The sequence below is a fragment of the Sinocyclocheilus anshuiensis genome, unplaced genomic scaffold (assembly GCF_001515605.1).
Source record: "Sinocyclocheilus anshuiensis isolate Anshui unplaced genomic scaffold, SAMN03320099.WGS_v1.1 scaffold863, whole genome shotgun sequence".
In the NCBI taxonomy this organism is placed as follows: domain Eukaryota; kingdom Metazoa; phylum Chordata; class Actinopteri; order Cypriniformes; family Cyprinidae; genus Sinocyclocheilus; species Sinocyclocheilus anshuiensis.
The window spans coordinates 724,603-742,957 of NW_015547725.1; the positions used below are offsets into that span (position 1 = coordinate 724,603).

Genomic DNA, 18,355 nt, shown 5'->3' on the forward strand with positions numbered 1-18,355 from the left:
GAGTGGTTGACTCTTAACTTTTATAAAGAATATCTCTTTGGATTTGAGACTTTAGTCTTTGCAACTTGACAGATCTTCTTTATGCACCAAGAGCTTGTAACACTTCAAAGAGAAAGGAAAAATTGAAATCGCATCATATGACCCGTTTAAATAGGAACAGCAAGTAACAAATAATAGTTAGGAGTCGGACTGTAATATTTTAAAGGTTTAAAAAAGACAAATTTCTTTTTTATTTGGAAATACATAACCAAAAGAAAGAAAACTGCACTTGTAAAAACATTTCATAGTGTCTTTAAATGTATTCATGTACTGTGTTGGGGTTATCGTAAACCCATCACAGTTTAATTTTTTTTTATATTTATACATTTTTTAATGATATTAAAATTCTGGCCAAATACCGATAAGTTAAATCCTAAATCTATCATTTAATAGTTATCATTTAAAAACGAAATCAATAATTTAAAAGCTACATGTGAATTTAACCATCACAACTTTATAATCTACAGCATGAAAATGTATATTCATTATAAGATTTGCTAAAGATTACATTTAACAGTGTCATTGAATTATTGGTGCTTTTAAAGATTAACTTTAAGAGAGCATTAGATGATGGCAAATGCCATTTAAAAGTAAAAACATAAGAAAATAGCAAGCTCAATTATATATACATGATGACTGGCCGGTGATCAATAATTTCTCATGCATGCAGCATGCATCCCTATTTTTTACTTGGACTGCAACTGAAACTGCAGCAAATACACAAAAATGACCCAACGTGTCGAACAGAAAGTCAATTTGTGTAATCAGTCATTCTATTTTTTTTTTTTTTTTTTTGATTTTATGTTTGTTTGGAAAACATGCTTCTTCACTATGTACACTGTATATATATTTTACAGAAATAAATAATAAAAAAAGGAAATTCTGGGATCTAAAATACTGGTACAATATTGCGTGGAAAAGAATCACAGTATATGATCATATCAGCACTGCTAGACAGTTACTAGTAAGTGTGACGGGCCCAACATTTCATGTTCTCAAAATCGATGTGATTCATGACAGAACTAAAAAAAAATGCAAACAAGATGCCATTGCAAATGCAAATGAGATGCCACTTCTTTTATTTGCATAGCTGCTCTTCTGTCCATACAGGTCCTACTAGCTGAGTTATTAGCTCAGTCGAGGTGCTCAGGTGTGGTCAGGTTGTGTTTACGTATACAGCTTGTACACATTCCAAAAATAGAATTGCCCACAGTGAGTGTTTGCATCAACAGAGAGAAAAGCTACAGGTCCAGATGGCCCCCTCACTTCATGCTGGGTCTTCTGTGTGTACAGCTATTTGAGTGAGAATGCTGGTCTAGAAACAGTTTGTCCTTTCCTGAACCTGCCCTTCATGCGGTCAGAGTGAGCTGAACCGAGCCACAGTTGTCTTCACTAAAGATCACAGCCACACAGGAACTGATGTCATCACGCTTGCCTGCCCCCCAGCTGAAAGAGCAAATGGTCATATGAAAGAGAGGTTACGTAAGTCTGCAGACTGCTTCCACATTTCAAGGACTGATATTGTGGAGAACAGTACAATATGCCTTACTTTGGTGAATCTCACAAAAACTCGGATGTTCGAATCATATTCAAACCTCGGATGTTCAAATCATATAATGTGCAATATTTATATTTTGCTAAAAGAAAAAGCTTCTTTAGGATATGTATATATATATATATTGCTGTAACAGTATTTAAATTACAATTGCACAATGAATTTACCGTAGGGATATGCCGGTATCAAATTTTCATGTTGCGATTAATTGCTAATGCTTTTATCACGGTCTTTGTTTAAAAAATACAAGTCTTAGTTCATGTTAGCTCATTAAATAACACAGTTGCAACTTTCGATTTTAACAACATGTTATTAAATATTGGAATACCTAAGATTAATGAATGTTCAGAAGAATTTTTCATTGGCAGTTTATGTTAACTAATGAATTAAATAATGTTAACTAATGAAGCCCTAAATGTAAAGTGTGACCAAACAATAAAGAATCAAAACGCTTTCAAACAATATCTAGGGCATGTTGTAGTCCAGATTAAAATGTAAAAAAAGTTTGAAATAAATAGCCTATTAAGTCTAAATATTTAAGTATTTGGCGCTGTGATGAACATCACAGCAAATACACAAATCTGAATGGCTGTTTAAATCATTTAAACACGATTCAGAAACAGAAAGTAGTGCAGCTGCTTTATTTACAGGGTTTCTGGGGTAACGGCTGCATTTAAATGAATTATTATTATTATTATTTCTGCAGTTTAGCGCCATCTGTTGTCAGAGAGTGAAAGTGCGCTTTCATCCAGAGTGTCTCTCACATGTTCCGCCATGTGCTTCTTGTCCGCGCTTGTTTACGTCAAGAGTGCGCACGCGTCTTTCACGCAGCATACAGCGTGTTGTGCATTTGGACCAGTTGATGGGAAAAGTATTCTTAAAATGCATTCAAAATTCGGAATAATTTGTAATATGTAATTATTCACAGTATTTAGAAGTGCCCACGATAACAATATCGTGCATATTAATTACCGTGATATATCGCATTACCGAATACCGGCACAAGTCTAATTTACTGCAATGCAAAATAAATAAACAAACAGATAAATAAATAGTCAAGTACTTGATCATCATAGAACCATTTATTGTACTGCCTTTAATTGACGCTAATTTAGATTTTTTGAATATTGCATAGTGTGCAAAAAAAATCTATTCATTTTCTCCAGGGTAATTTTTAACAATAACTTAAAAACATTAAAGACTTGCCTGTTGTGAGCTCCAGGTTTGTTAATTGATGGTATATGCTTTTGTCTATGCTTTTAGTCGTCAGTTCACATTATTTCAACTTATTTTTTAAAGAATTGTGTTTAACAGCAGAATTTCTGGTGAAAAACTACATTACCCATGATGCTGTGAAGAAAATTCCACCAATCAGAGAGTCAAGGCCAGCAAATTCTAAGAGCTTGGCAGGGAACTCCTCTTATGAAGCGTCGCAAATGAAGTAAATCGAGCTGGCCTTGATATGCTCTCAAAATAACTAAATGTTTGTATACATATGCATATTTTGCACCAAACAAAACATATTGTTTATATACAACAAACTTCAATTAAAAATGTTAACATTTTTAATTACATTATGTCATTTGCAATGTTTATGAATTCCTCATAAAAGCCATTCAGTTCGCAGTCTTGTATTTTTTATTTTTTTGCTTCAAATTTAAATTTGAAATGTTGTGATTCACCTTGTAGCTGGTTATGCCTAGTTCACACTACTGGATTTTAAGCCCGATTTAAGCCCGATTTGCAAGTTAACGAGCTCGCCGACAGGTCAGGCTGTGATCGGGGAAAAATCAGTGGGTGATCGGCGCTCAGCAATCTTTATGTGTGAACTACACAACGACGCATCAAAGAGGCTCGCTGACGCGTCGCCAAAATGTTAACATTTTTAATTACATTATGTCATTTGCAATGTTTATGAATTCCTCATAAAAGCCATTCAGTTCGCAGTCTTGTATTTTTTATTTTTTTGCTTCAAATTTAAATTTGAAATGTTGTGATTCACCTTGTAGCTGGTTATGCCTAGTTCACACTACTGGATTTTAAGCCCGATTTAAGCCCGATTTGCAAGTTAACGAGCTCGCCGACAGGTAGGGCTGTGATCGGGGGAAAATCAGCGGGTGATCGGCACTCGGCAATCTTTATGTGTGAACTACACAATGACGCATCAAAGAGGCTCGCTGACGCATTGCCGACGGCAAACAAATATCTAGCATGCCAAATATTTGGACCGGTCGGCCGACTCGACATCACGTGGTGTCAGGTGTCGTGACGAGCTACAGCCAATGAGAGAGCAAGGCATGGGTTGAGGTCACCGGAAGAAAAACAACAGCAGCAACATGGCTTAAAGAAAAGTTTGGACACAATAAATGGAGCAAAATTTTACAGCGCTAATTTCTTCCCAACATCCATCTTCAAACAAGCGCGCACATGCAGAGAGAGAGAGAGGGGCGCGATTCAGACACCGCGTGATTCCTCTTTCACATACACACAAAGTTATGTTAAAATATCTGTTTTGGCAAGTATTCTAGTAAACACAGTCAGTTATGTCTTAAGTGAAAGTAAACAGCTGAGAAAGAAACCGGATGCGTGTCAGTATTAGGTCCGTGCATTTGGTCTTAAAGAGACAGCAGCCAATGCATACGTGTTTCTGTCTGCGAATCAAATAACACCACAGCCTTAACAACGATTAATCTGTATTTAACTTGTGCAGTGAGCACTTTTGTGTTATTTTACACTTAATTATTACATTTCTGCACCTGAATACTGATATTTGTAACTGTGTTTCGTTGTATGCATATATGCTTGTAATTTGTGTAATTGTTCTTGTTTTATTACTAACTTTATTAGTTAAGCTAGTGGTTTTTGCTGTGGGATAGAAGTACTAGTTTTTTTTTTTGCTGATCTGATCCGTGACTCAAAATCTGTATATGATCCGAACCGTGAGTTTTGTGATCCGTTGTACCACTACACTGTAAAAAGTAATCATTGAATCTACTTAAGAAAAGCGAGTAAACATAACTGATTTTTACAAATTTGTTGAATTTACTTAATTACACTGTGTTATGTGAACTTTCAGGTGGATGCAATAGTTAAACTAAACAACTTTAGTAAACAGTACTTAAGAGCATCTAGTTTGTTGGATTAAAGGTCTGTTTCCATTGTCTGGTGCAAAGAACAATGAATACAGTTTTAGAGTGAATACAATTTGAAATGGTTAAGGTTTTTTTTAGTTTTTTTTTTACAGTGTTGTGCTAACAATCTGTTTTCTGTCTTTGTATTAACACCTTCCAATTTTGAGTACAGCTTACTTGAGAAATTTAAGGCAGTCTGTTTCCACACATTTGTCTAGTAATGTGAACAAAGCAGACTTGTTAAGAGAACTGTTTTGTTTGAGTTCTGTGCACTAAGCTTAACTTAAATCTCTAAGTTGGCTGAACTTGTCAAATTGAGTTAGCAACACTCAAGTTTTCTGGTAACCTATACATATACACAAGTTACCTATACAAAGTTACAGTAAGTTTTATTAACTCAAAAATTATAAACTAATTTGCTTGAGAAATTTGAGGCAATCAGTTTCCACAGGTTTTCCAAGTAAGTTCAACTCATTACTTTTTACAGTGTATAGCTGGTTGGTTTGTTGTATGGCTTATAATGCTTATAATGACTTTTTTAAAATCATTAAGGGAAAAATGAATGGGAAAAAATACTTCTGGAAACAATGCCATGGAAAAAGTGGGCAGGCACTGTTGCACTAATGGTAGCCCAGCCCCAAACTCATGCCATTGGTTGAGCCAATGTTGCTATGTCGTGCTGCTCAAACCAACAGATTTCAATTTTGTTTGGTGCAAAAATTAATTATATTTTCAAAATCAAATAATGTCACAATTTATAACATATAATGGTTCTTCTTTTCTTTATGCAAAATATAATGTCTTTTGATTTTTGGTTAGAATGTGACTTGGACAAGTTTTCTAAATGTAGATTTGTGGTGTATCCTTTGGCTACAAGTGAAATCTGCCTATAAGCTTTTTTAAATAGCCTGCTGCTCTAACAAAGGATTTTAAACCTGGGGTGCGTTTCCCAAAAGCATTGTTATCTAACTATGGACGCAAGTTCCACTGAACGTCTATTGGTAACGACGGAACTTGCAACCATAGTTGTTTTCGGGAAATGGACCCCTGGTTGGTCATAATCTAAGCCCTGGTAAGGCAAAACAAAGACACAAACAATGTGCAAACAAGCAACCATTAACACACCTAATTTCCTACTGCATGGGGTTTATACACACATCCCTGCACCGCCCAGCTCTGGGGAAACTCTGTGTCATAACCAACAGCTGTTCGACTTCAAGGCAAGACACTTCGAACTGTTCCAGCTGACTGCAGCAGGCCTGCTCCAACTGGTTATTCCAGAACTCTGACAAAAATGTGACATAATTTCTCCACAGAGCATGTTTCCACATGGCTTTCACAACTCAAAAGTTCCCGGATCTATCCAGCTCATGATATCACGGATAAAAAACGTTTATATCACACAAACACTGAGAAAAAAGAAATCTCCGGATGCTCAACTGAATAATTTTATGGGTGTATTGCATGTAGCTGCATACCATTAAGCTCTCATATGAGATGGAATGTATTTTAATAAATAATAACCCATCCAAGGAATTCTGTCACTCAGTTTCATGTTTTCCGAAATCTGCACAACTTTCTCAAAAAATAACATCCACTTTCATAGTAGCAGAATTAATAATCTTCAAAACCGGTGTGTTTCACAAAAGAAACATTGTGGATTAGAATGACATTGTTGCGAGTAAGTGACCCATTTTTCATTTTTTTTTTGGTCAGATATGCCTTTAACAATCAAATCAAACTGATCAAAACAACCAAAGATCAGGACTGGATCAATAATGTTGAGCAAAGATTTAAAAAAAAGAGAAAAAAGCATTTGTTTACATATCAAACAAGAGATGTTTATTGGTGTCAGCTCCAGACGAATTGATTTTCAGCCGCGATAGAGTCCAAAGGAAGCCACATGATCCTGTTAGATGTCTGAGTTTATTGCGAGGGCCACCCGGATTCCAGAAACAAGAGAGAATCTCAGAATTCCTGCTCAAAAACAGCACTTTTAAAAAGGAAGCTCTTTAAAGAGATATTCCGAATAATATATAGAACAAGTTTGGTGCATTGTTTTAAGCTCCAATGTAAAGACGAAAGAAAGCACGAGAGTGTTCTGGTGGAAGTGAACAACCTGCTATTTCCATCAGTGGAACAGTATGTTCCAAATAACAATAGCACATAAGGGATGTCATATCTCCACAACAGTCTTTTGCCGGTAATCAACTCTCACTCTAAGAACAAGACAGACCAAGAGGTCTCTAATCTACGAGGACAAATCCAATAGAGTGACTCTGAAGACACCTAAGGAAAGCAGCCAGCTCATTCCATTGTAAAGTTTATTTTTTTTGTAACTTGTGTTCCAACAAAAATATATCTGGCTAGTCAGGCCTGTTTATTTGCTTTTGTAAATTGGCAGCTTTGGCCGTGGCACTAGGGGCAAACCACAGTCACGGGGCCAAATTACATCCAAACATGTCTTCAGCCTGTCCAAATATGGTAGCGGAGAACCAAATGTACAGCGGTTAGATGGTCTATCATCTAGACATAGTAGCTATCTTAAAATGTGCAGTTACATTTCAAAAATTTGGTCACTAGTGTAACGCTTGCCACTTTTCAGCTGTTCATTCCTGAGTTATTTCTTTCTGAAGAATGAATAAATCAGAAGAATAACTGACATAATATTTTTGCGCTAAACCAATACCCCCCAAAAAAACCCAGACCTAAACCCCCCAAAACAAGCCTGTACCCAACAAAAACAAGCCCATATCCAAATAAAACATATAAGGGCCTTTCGCACCACGGGAACCTTTTCATAGTACCAGAACTAATTGTGGAACTACCCACTTTTTGGCATTTTCGCACCGCTGGAACTGGGTACGATTTTAGTACCGGACTGCCTTTTTCGAGAACCAAATTAGCTCCTACTCCGGAGCAGGGTCTAACCAGCACAACTGGTACTAATCGTGATGTAAGTAGACATTGATTGGCCAAACGCGTATGAAAACGCCCTCATCCGCCATGATTTAAAACGCTGTGTAAACATACTGTAAACATTGTGTCAACTTATTTCGCAAGTATGGAGAACAGCGATAGATGGACGGACGCTGAAGTGCAGGCACTTGTAGCAAATGTAGCACTGCCAGTTGTTGTTGGAGATTCTTAGTCCTCCTTTCCGTTCTTTCAAATCGCTTTACGTATACGTCGACTTTCCATGTCCATTATTGTGAAACCCGTGAGACACAACAAAAACACAGCTCCGATCACAGCGTCCTCCATCCTCCTGTTGTTAATGTTGTTCTTCTTTGTTTCTGTTGTTGAACGCCGCGCACAATTGACGTTGCTGTCGAACGGCTTACGTCACTACTTAGTACACACTGTCGGTGCGAGTGCAACCCTTTAAATGGTACTGGGAAATAGTTCACGCAAAATCGTCCCAGTACTTTAGTACTGTACATTTAGTTCTGGAACTAAAGCGGTGCGAAAGGCCCTATAGAAAACCAAAACACACATGTACACAAATACAAATCTGTAACCAACATAAACCCAAATACTCAACAAAAACAAACATGCACCTAAAAAAAACTGTGACCAAAACAAACCAATACCCAACAAAAACAAACTGTTCTTACCAAAACAAACCTATATGCAACAAAAATAATTCTCCTAAAAAACATCATCAACATGTAACGTAAATTAACGTGTAATGTGCACGTTACACCGAGTGCATTGCGTTACAATAACTGTTGTGAGTATAGGGCACGCTTTTTTTATTTAATTGAGTGGACAATTCTAAATAGTGTTAAGGGTAGTGTGTGTGTCAGCGAAAAAAAAAACACAACATACAGCACACTGCTATCATCTGAAAATTATAAAAGCACATGCATGAAACAATGAAACAAACACACTGCAGCGCCGTGACGTCACGAGCCACAGACCGATGACATTCAAACATTCATACAATCACGCATTTATTTATTATTATTTTTTATTATTGTACCTCTGTCAGGTTTCATGTTGGTCACAGACACCGTGATCCCCTCCAGGTTGCCTGCGGTCCGTCTTCCGTCTTCAGATCTTGGTTTAGACTTTAAAACTCGTCCCTTAGACATCGGTTAGCTATCGACCTGGCATTCAGCCATTCGGATATTAATGATCTGAGCTGTAAGATCAATCGTAGATCTATACGCCACTGTATGTTAAAGTCCAGCGGTCTGATGAACTAGTCCATCAAAACACCAGCGTTCTACCTAAATAAACATGCAATGATCATCTCTCGTCTCTATCTAGCTAAATATCCCAGACCTCCGCTGCATTGCCGATTCCAAACGAGCTCCAGTGCCAACACACCAGTCTCTCAATTGCCACTGATCTGCTCAAATTAAAGCCACATGAGACGCATCGGTATCCCCTGGATCATCATCACCAACTCTACGGACAGGCAGATCAGACACTAACAAAGAACCACCAACATCATCTCCTCCAGACTGGAGAAATGTTATGTGGCTGTGATGAGTCTGACTTCAGCCAACAAGAAGTGGCTCATAGCTCTAAACCCCCTTGTCGACCACTTGAGCATAAACCCTCCCCATAAAAACAACACTGGTGACGGAAGGACTAAATGAACTAGTTCAGCAAACTAGCTAAATGAAGCGACTGCCAAAACCCAACGATGACAAACCCCAAACCGAGGTATTCGAGCTGTCTAAACGATATCTCGGAGATTAAATGATCAGTAGGGACAAAACTCATATTCTCTCTCTCTCTGTGTCTCTCTTTCTGCTTGTCAAAACAAATGCAGGAGGACAGCGTCATGTGTCCCAACAACAGCTTGTCCCGCCCCTAGGCTGTACGTCACTTCCGCCCCGCGGCACTGGCTTGAACTCGTTACCGCGTAACCCACTTATCTTAAAGGGATAGTTCACCCAAAAATGAAATTTCTGTCATCATTTACTCACCCTCATGTCGTTCCAAACCTGTATGAGTTGCTTTCTTATGTTGAACATAAAAGAAGCTATTTTGAAGATTGCTGGTAATCAAACAGTTGGTGGTTGCCATTGATTTCCATAGTAGGAAAAAAAAATACTATGGAAGTCAATGGCAACCACCAACTGTTTGATTACCAGCAATCTTCAAAATAGCTTCTTTTATGTTCAACATAAGAAAGCAACTCATACAGGTTTGGAACGACATGAGGGTGAGTAAATGGTGACAGAATTTTCATTTTTGGGTGAACTATCCCTTTAACGCTGTCTTTTAGCATTATGAAGTCTAAGGTGGTCCTTTTTTTTTCACGCATTAAATGTGTGAGTGGAATTAAGACGTTTTAATGCAAAATGTGGCTATTCTGCATTAACCCCGTAAAGCCTGAAATATGAAATAACTGTCAGATAATTGAAAAGTTTATTGAACCTTTACACAAAAAATATAAGTGAGATCTAAAAGTTTGCATATGTGATTTATGTTTTGTATCATTTGATACATGATGCTTTAATGGCCCATAGTAGAATTATATTGTGAGAATACCCTTACAAAAAAAGAGGTATACTTAAAGTTACTTATACTTAAAAATGAAATCAGTGAGTAGGCCTAATTAGCACACCTTGCAGGTGCGTAGAACAAATGACAAAATAAAGTCCAATAAAATAGCAAAAAGAAGTTCTGCACACCATGACACATTTTGCTAAGTAAACTTAAAAAGAAAGATGAAACATAAATATAAATTAGTATAGTTTTTGTAAGGGAAGTTATTGCACCACCTTTATAGTCTTAAACAGCAAATTAGTTGTATAATGTTATCAGTTAGATGGCTCCTTCTTTTTTGAAGTATGTATATCAGATGCAGAGACCAGAGAATGGGATTCAGAATCTAAATTATATAAAAAATGTTGATTTTTGAAATCAAGAATAGAAATAAAATGACTATGCCATATAAGCAAATCTTTGACATTGGCCGTGTGATTTTCTTGCTTCCACTGAAGCACAAGATGGTCTTTAGAACTCAGATCTTGGCAAACAACATGATCAATAAGTTTTGCCCATGAACACACCAAATTCTCAAATGCATGCTAATTTTTCAACAATTTGTTTACTCTAGTTTGTCTTTCCACACTAGTATTTAGTTAGCAGTAATTTGTACAAGTGGAGTTAGATTCAAATGAATGTCAGCTGAATGTTATCATGTGTAATCTCTGTTAAGTTTCATCTGTCCCAGGGGTTCAGGCATCATTACAAAACTCTCCACTGTCTTTCCCCGTTATTAGATAGTCTAATAGCACACAGGTCATGGGTGATTGGTGGAATAGAGGTTTCTTGCATAAAAGGGCAATTGGATGCTCAGAGAATCTAACTAACCTTTTTTCTTTTTGAAGCACAAAATATTTAAGGATATAAGTGTGCTTATAATTCACACACTCTCTCATGTGATTTAACACACTTTCTCATGTTTTAAAAATATTACCTTAGTAAGAGCCCACCAATAAAATAGTGACATTTTTTACAATATGTATTTTGAATTTCTAGTCACAATTTAAATAACTATGTACGACAACAAACAGGAAGAAGACTAAGTGCATTCCAGCCAAAACATGTTGAGATCCAACCTGCTTAGCTAAATAAGGTCAGATTTACAAAACCTCTTGTGATTGAAGTGTCTTTGTTTGACACACGGGGCACAGGTTCAATATTAAGAGCTGTGTTGTGTCACCTAGTGGTCTTATTTTAGAATCACAGATTGGAGTGGTAGACTAAATGAATCCCAAACCACTTTACAGTGTACGTAATTTTCTATGTAATTCAGAAAATGAATATAATTGCCTCAGAGAATTGAAAACCTTGTTTTCAGTGTTAATTGCCCATGTAATTAGTTGTGATTGTTTTGTACCTTTTTTCTGAGAGTGTATAACAGCAAAAATGCAGAAGGTGACACACACAAAAAAAAAAAAAAAAAAGTCAAACCAACAGTGGGTTTAACTTTAACATTTACTTAAAAGCCAATCATTTGTTTTATATATATTATATATATTATAAAGTATCAGTATTTTTAAAAAATAAAAAAGTATTTTTTGTCTTGTTCACCAGTACAATATCTAAACATCTTATTAAAACAAGATACAGTTATTTAGGAAGTAAAAAAAAAAGAAAATAGAAGAATAATAAGATACTTAGATTTCAACTGTGAGTTGTCTCCACTATCTTCTTTGTGTATTTGTACAATTTACATGTAACAAGCATTATATAATGCTTAACAGATCATTAGTTAATATATATTCACATAGCTAGAAATATGAGATAATGTTCTTGTTAATGTTTACTAATGAATTTACTTTGTAGTCCTCTATTTACACATCTTAACAAATAATCTATTAATTATTTGTTCATGTTTTTGCAGTACCCAATCTAAAGTGGAAACTGCTCATCATTTGTAAATGTTTATAAATGTTTACTAATCATTAATACTTTTATGAGCAGTTATCTCAATGGCAAAAATTGTCCAGAAAGACCTGAATTTACCCTATTTACACATCTTTACTAATCATTTATTAATCATTTATTCATGTGTTTGCTGTAGTCAATCTAAAGTTGAAACAATTCATCATTTGTAAATGTTTATAAATGATTACTAATCATTTAGTATCTTTATGGGCTTTGGACTTTTAGCTAATGTAACAAGGTTTGTGTAAAGGGTGGCTGGTTATGTTTAGCTAAATGCGTGCTAAAGAGATTGTAATTTTGGTGCAAAAAATGTGTTTATTGCCTCAACACTCACATTAGTATACTACTCTTCAGTATATCATTAAACAGGATATTCCTTGAATCATAAATAAGCAGGGGAAAACATCATTTTTTTAAAGAAAATACTTGTTAATTTATCAAAACAATATAATATAAACAGATTGAACCGTGTTCCCTTATAATAATCAAATTGACCTCTGTACACTGTTGACCATTTAACCAACCCTTAAACCTACCCATACCACCAAACCTGTCCCTAACCTTACCCGTATCACACCTCAATAGCAGCTAAAGTGTTGTGCATTAACACAAGCTTTTAATCATTTTATAGCATTTTAAAATCATTTGTAGATTTTCAGTAAGTGCTTGATCATATGGAATTGAAAGTTTAATGACATTTGTAAGCATTTTAACTTACATTAAATAATGTTTTGTTTAAACATTATCTAATGTTTAATAAGTTTATTAGCAAACATTAACAAGCACATATCTCACGTTTCTAACTCTTTGAATATATATTAACTAATAATCCATTAAGTATTATATAAAGTTTGTTAATGATTTATTAGTGAAAGTTATTATAAAGTGTTACCACATCTCTTTTTGTTCAGAATGTAGTTCTGTTGTTTTACAATTACATCATGTTTAATGTTTTACTCACTCAGATTTATTTCTAATTCGAAGTGAAGTAAAATCTCACATTGCCGGGATTATGCCACCAAGTGGCTCTTACAAGCAAAGGATTTTAAACTTTCCATATTCGTTGTATTATTTCTGCAGTGTGTAGTGAGTATAATACCTGGGAAAAACTATCCATTACAATTCCCATTCATCTGAATGGCAGTTGCTTGGTTGGCACATGAGCACCCATTCAGGAAAAAAATGAAAGATATAAACTTAAAGATATAACAGCGACATTTGTTACAGCATTGTTCTGAATATCATAGAAATGTCAAATAAAAGACAAGAAAGTCAAGAAGTCTGGTTGTGATGTGCTGGAAAACCCAACCTTTTTATTTTCTACATTTTTGTGACTACAGAAATGCTGAAACATTTTAACACTGAAAAAAGCATGGTGACATCATTACTTGCGTCTTTTTTTTTCTTTTTCTTTTTTTCTTGCTTAGCAAACACAGAAGATGATATTGCACGGCATAGAGAACAGTAGCTAACAGGAAAGAAGAAAAAAAAAGAAGAAAAAAACCCTATTTGATAGATGAGAATTGAAAATGAAAAGCATGACGCATTACAACCTGAGAGTAATACCTACTGCATTCCTCCACTGAAACAGACACAACATACAGAGCAAACAGGCCAAGAAGAAAAGTGTAAAAACAGAACTAGCTTGATACAAGATGCACTGTTCGAAATGGAAACAAGCACTACTTTTTTTGAGAAAGAAAATGTCAGCAAGTTTATTTTTCAGTTTATCAAAACCTTCCTCCTTCTTTATAATAATCATTGCTGGAAGTAGTCCCTCTTGGACCTACAAAAAATAAATAAATATTTAAAAAATGAAAAACATGATTTTGTTTTCCAGCTGATTGTCTTAGGCGCTCTCAGTATTATACGGCACACAGAGCCAAGCCTTTCTATCAAATAGGAACTCCTTTTCCACGACAACCAACTGGGATAGGAATTAATGATTAGAGCAATCCCAACATTCACATAGGCTACATCGAGCTATCTAAGCTAGACACTACATTAGAGGGGTGGGTCGGGACGGAGCGTAGGGTTTGGGAAGAGAAGGGGTGAGAATTCTGAAGCAGAGAGCTGCTGTGACGCTGTGGGCGAACACTTCTGGGTCTTTCACTGTGGTGTAGGAGGGATTCTGGGCAGAGAGGCTCTTGGCACACAGTAGGCCTTGATTTATGCCAGTCTTTGCTGTTATACAAAACAAATCCTAAACGCTGTAGCGACATAGGAAACCCACGGCCAGCAAACCTAATGCAACAAATGAAACAACTCTGATTGTACAGCATAGTGAAACGAAATGTTCTGCTATCATGGGCTTTCTCTTCAATCCTGCTAGGGGACATCATTCTGCATCATTTTTTTCATGATGTTTCCATGTGGTCCATCCTAAGCAGACACACAAAGCTCCCAATCGTTTAGATGAACAGTCAAATAGGCCTATAATGTCCGAGCCATTAGCAACATCAAGCAGAAAGGGAATCTGTTTGCTGAAATAATACAGGTTCAAACGATGCTGCGTATTTTGAGGCAGGACAGTTCATCCGATTCTGGGGGTTCAACACTTTGGCATGATCCATGCACAAAGCATTTGTTTGTTTAAAAGTAGCTGCACATTCTGATAAATCAAAAGTTTCGCAAACAGCATATAGCCTAAATGGCAAAATCGTCACGATATGATAGCACATGTTTTGCCAATAACCAATTTTTGGAGTTATCTTAACAATAAATAGTAATACACACAGTTCTATCCCAGTTATTTAGATTTCCTTAGTCGTTAATCTTGTTTGAAAACAATTCTGCAATTCTGTTTGGTGCCGCTAATGGACTAGAAATTAAACTGTCACCATTAGACTCAAACTTCCGCCCTCCCCATACATGCACACACCAATTTCTGTTTTCTTTGCAGATTTATTAGACTTTGCTCATTGTCAATACACACGTTCGAACCAAAATTGACATATCAGATGGATCTAGGCAGCAGTGTCACGTCAATTAAAAAAACAACCCAGTGACGTGGCCCCGCCCACGGCAGACCTGCTGCCCCGCCCACGCTCCACCCACTCAGTGTCCGACACAACAAAGTGAGCAGGACTTGTAGCCCTCCGTCCCAAAAGCCACAGATTGTACTGTTTAGCAGTATATGCCACCCAAAAAGTCGAACTAAGCGTGTCTACATTGTCCCACTATGCCTTATATTGGTTCATAGCTGTGCAGACAGCAAAAGACCTCACAAACGCCAGTGCTTATGCAAAAATCACACTACTTTCTTTCGTCTCCCCCTCCCCCCCTTCCCACTTTTTGGTTTTGGTTAGAAAATCTTTGGATGTGCAGCAATACCCATAAAACAATGATTTGAAATACAAAGGACAAAATCATTCTGGACATTTAAATAACATAAAAAATCAAATAAAAACATCATACACTGCTTTTTTCCACAGGTCTCTGTGGGTGGACCGTTCGGATCTCTGGCAGTGTATTAGGCCTAGTACATGGGCCAAAGTGCCATCTAACATACAAACACAGAGGAATGGAAATTCATCAATATATCTACACTTCAGACATAAGGCTGTAAAATAAAATGAATGTCCATTTTTTTGTTTTGTTTTTTGTTTGTTTTGTTTTTCCCAAAAAAACCTACTATGTACAAATCTATATTTTCTACAAATACATAAATTAAAACATAGGTCAAGTGATACAAAAATGCAATTAAATTAATGGAAACCACAACACAGTAGTAGAAGAAAGTGAACGAATAGACACAGAATCACAGCAGTTGGTTTTACCCTGTAAAAAAGAATAGTCAAACATCCTTAGAGTATCGGAATAACACAAGGCTTTCATAAAAAATAAGCTTTTCCTTCCTGCAAGTTTCAGTCTGCTATCACAGAAGCTCGCCTTTGGGGACCAAAACAGAGCACTTTAGCCAAAACCATCAAAATAAATACTCATAAAGCTTTTTTTTCCCCCCGAAGTCACATCAACGATTACCAAACTAGTTCAGTTCTGCCTTAATCACATAAACTCTCTATACAACAGAACTGTGAAAATTTATTACTATGAGGTATTCAGATATTGGTAAAGACGTGCACGGCCTAATCGGTGGACACACCCACGGGTGACGTGGTGAGGGAGGGGGGGCGGGGGAAGTGGCAGATTTGGCGTTTAAAAGGGAGCTGGCAGGAGCTTTGGTTTGTCAGCAAGAGTTGGAGAAAGCAAGAGAAATTCCTTTGGTATGTTTTCATTGCATGGTTGCACTGGCAAAAGCACCACGGTGAGAGAGAAGAAATATTCCATTTTTTTTCTTCATCAGTGGCCCTTCCACAGGCTGAGGTATTCCGAGAGTTAAAAGGTGGGTGTCGAGAGGTCAACGGTGGTTTAACACTTTGGTTCAAGCAAGGCACTCGTCCTGTGAGTTTAACACATGTCTGCCGAGGGCGCTGTTACATGAGCACGGATGAGTGGTAGAGAGCATTAGAGCGAAGGAGAGGAGGAAAAAGGGGGAAAGGAGTGGAAACACACTATCTATCATTCACCTTATCATTCATTTAGGCCGTGCAAAGAGAACAAATCTTTGGTATTCTTTGGTATCATTACATTGATAAAAATTACGAATGGAAACGGACTGAGGTAGCATCTTTGGTTCACACTATAAATATCAGCAGGTCTTAACATGTTTTTTTGTCCGTTTTTTCTTCTTTTCTACATGAGGAAGCAGCGCTCTTTTATATATGCTTCGATGTTGTAATAGTTGGAAATACCAAATATATTTTTAAAGCTAAAACACACCACAAGAGACAACAAGGCCAGATATCTTGTGAGTTTGAGTGAGTCTATGATATGAAGCAAACACATCACCCTGCTTCAGTCTCCATAATGCTTTCTTCCTAGTTGTGAAATGCATAGAATGCGCTCACTCTCTCATACTGGAGTATTGGGTTCGGGCCCGGATGGGGACACTGCGATGGTGTTGATGGTTGATGAAGTGAAAAGGATGCATTAGAGAATGAAATAGCCTTCTATCGTGAGCTTAATGTAAAATGAACCCAATTAATCTAATATGACGGCACATGGCTTATGGGTTTGTGAAAGCATGCTGACAGCCACCAGTCAATCAAACATTTTTTTCTGTACATTAACATTCTAAGGATGAGAAATTTGATTGTATGCAATGAAAGTTTGAAATGAAATGTAACACAAAACAACCTGGATTTCCTCCTGCTTCCTCTAATGACAATTAACATGCGTGTGCATTTGCTCCAGACGAAGCTAATTATGACAAATGATGAAAACCCTGTGTTGAGTTTTTTCACCCAGACGTCGCTTCAGCCTCAATAAATGAGAGTCTGCAAAACTTATAAAAATTATTTCTACTTAAAAGCTGTGTTTGACTGATGGATATGGGTGTGAAACGGTGACAGGTGCTGGTTAGTGTAAGTTTATCTTTGGTTTTCAGCAACTGGCATTGAAATATTTCAAATGCAGGTTAAAGCTAGCAAAAATCTCCCTGAAATAATCACAAGAAAGGACTGAGGCAGGAATGGGGTGCGGGGCACAGGTGTGTCCTCACAGAGACATGTTTGGCTACTGATTGAGTTTGTTTTAGGACAAACGGGAGAAGGAATTATATGTTAAATGGCTACGGAATCCACAGTCCATATTACATTTACTGAGTTACCTGATTAGAATGGTCACAGGGGGTTTGTTAAAAGGAATACATATAGTCTGGCCTGATTGAAAACAAAACAAAACAAAACAAAATACATGTGTTTCTTTGGTTCTACCATCTGTGTTTGATAAGTAGTGAAGATGGCAAGTTCACATGTATTTTTAGGTTCCTATGTAACTTTTCCAACAATTAGGAAGAAAGCACTATCCTGAGGGTGACATTCAGGTAACCTTTGTCAAGATTCTACACCACCTGATTAGATTTGGCATCCCTGGCTAGATCTGGGATGCCAATAGAGGTGAATGTGTGACGTCAGGCTTTACAACCTCAATGACGTCGCAAAATCTGGAATCTGACATCAGAGTGAATAACAATCACTCCACGTTTAAGATAATGACCAAACACTGAACATGAGAAAAAGTCTTTGAAAGCAACCGACCACATGAGAAAGAAAAACGCAGGTTAGGGGAGTGTGTTGAGATGAGGAACGACCAGCGATTGAAGTGCAACCTTCTTCTTTTTTTTTTTTTTTTTTTTAGAATGTTTGGC

The 18,355-nt window shown here is 36.8% G+C and overlaps 1 protein-coding gene across 1 annotated transcript in view; it reads right to left on the bottom strand.

Moving 5' to 3' along the window:
- LOC107704272 (protein FAM214A-like) overlaps positions 1-9,515 on the bottom strand; it is a 43,901-nt gene extending 34,386 nt beyond the window's left edge. Inside the window, exon 1 of the mRNA XM_016507154.1 lies at positions 8,711-9,515. Within this exon, the coding sequence (XP_016362640.1) occupies positions 8,711-8,822 (112 nt within the window). The 5' untranslated portion in view covers positions 8,823-9,515. The remainder of the gene's footprint in view (positions 1-8,710) is intronic.
- Positions 9,516-18,355: the final 8,840 nt, after the last annotated feature.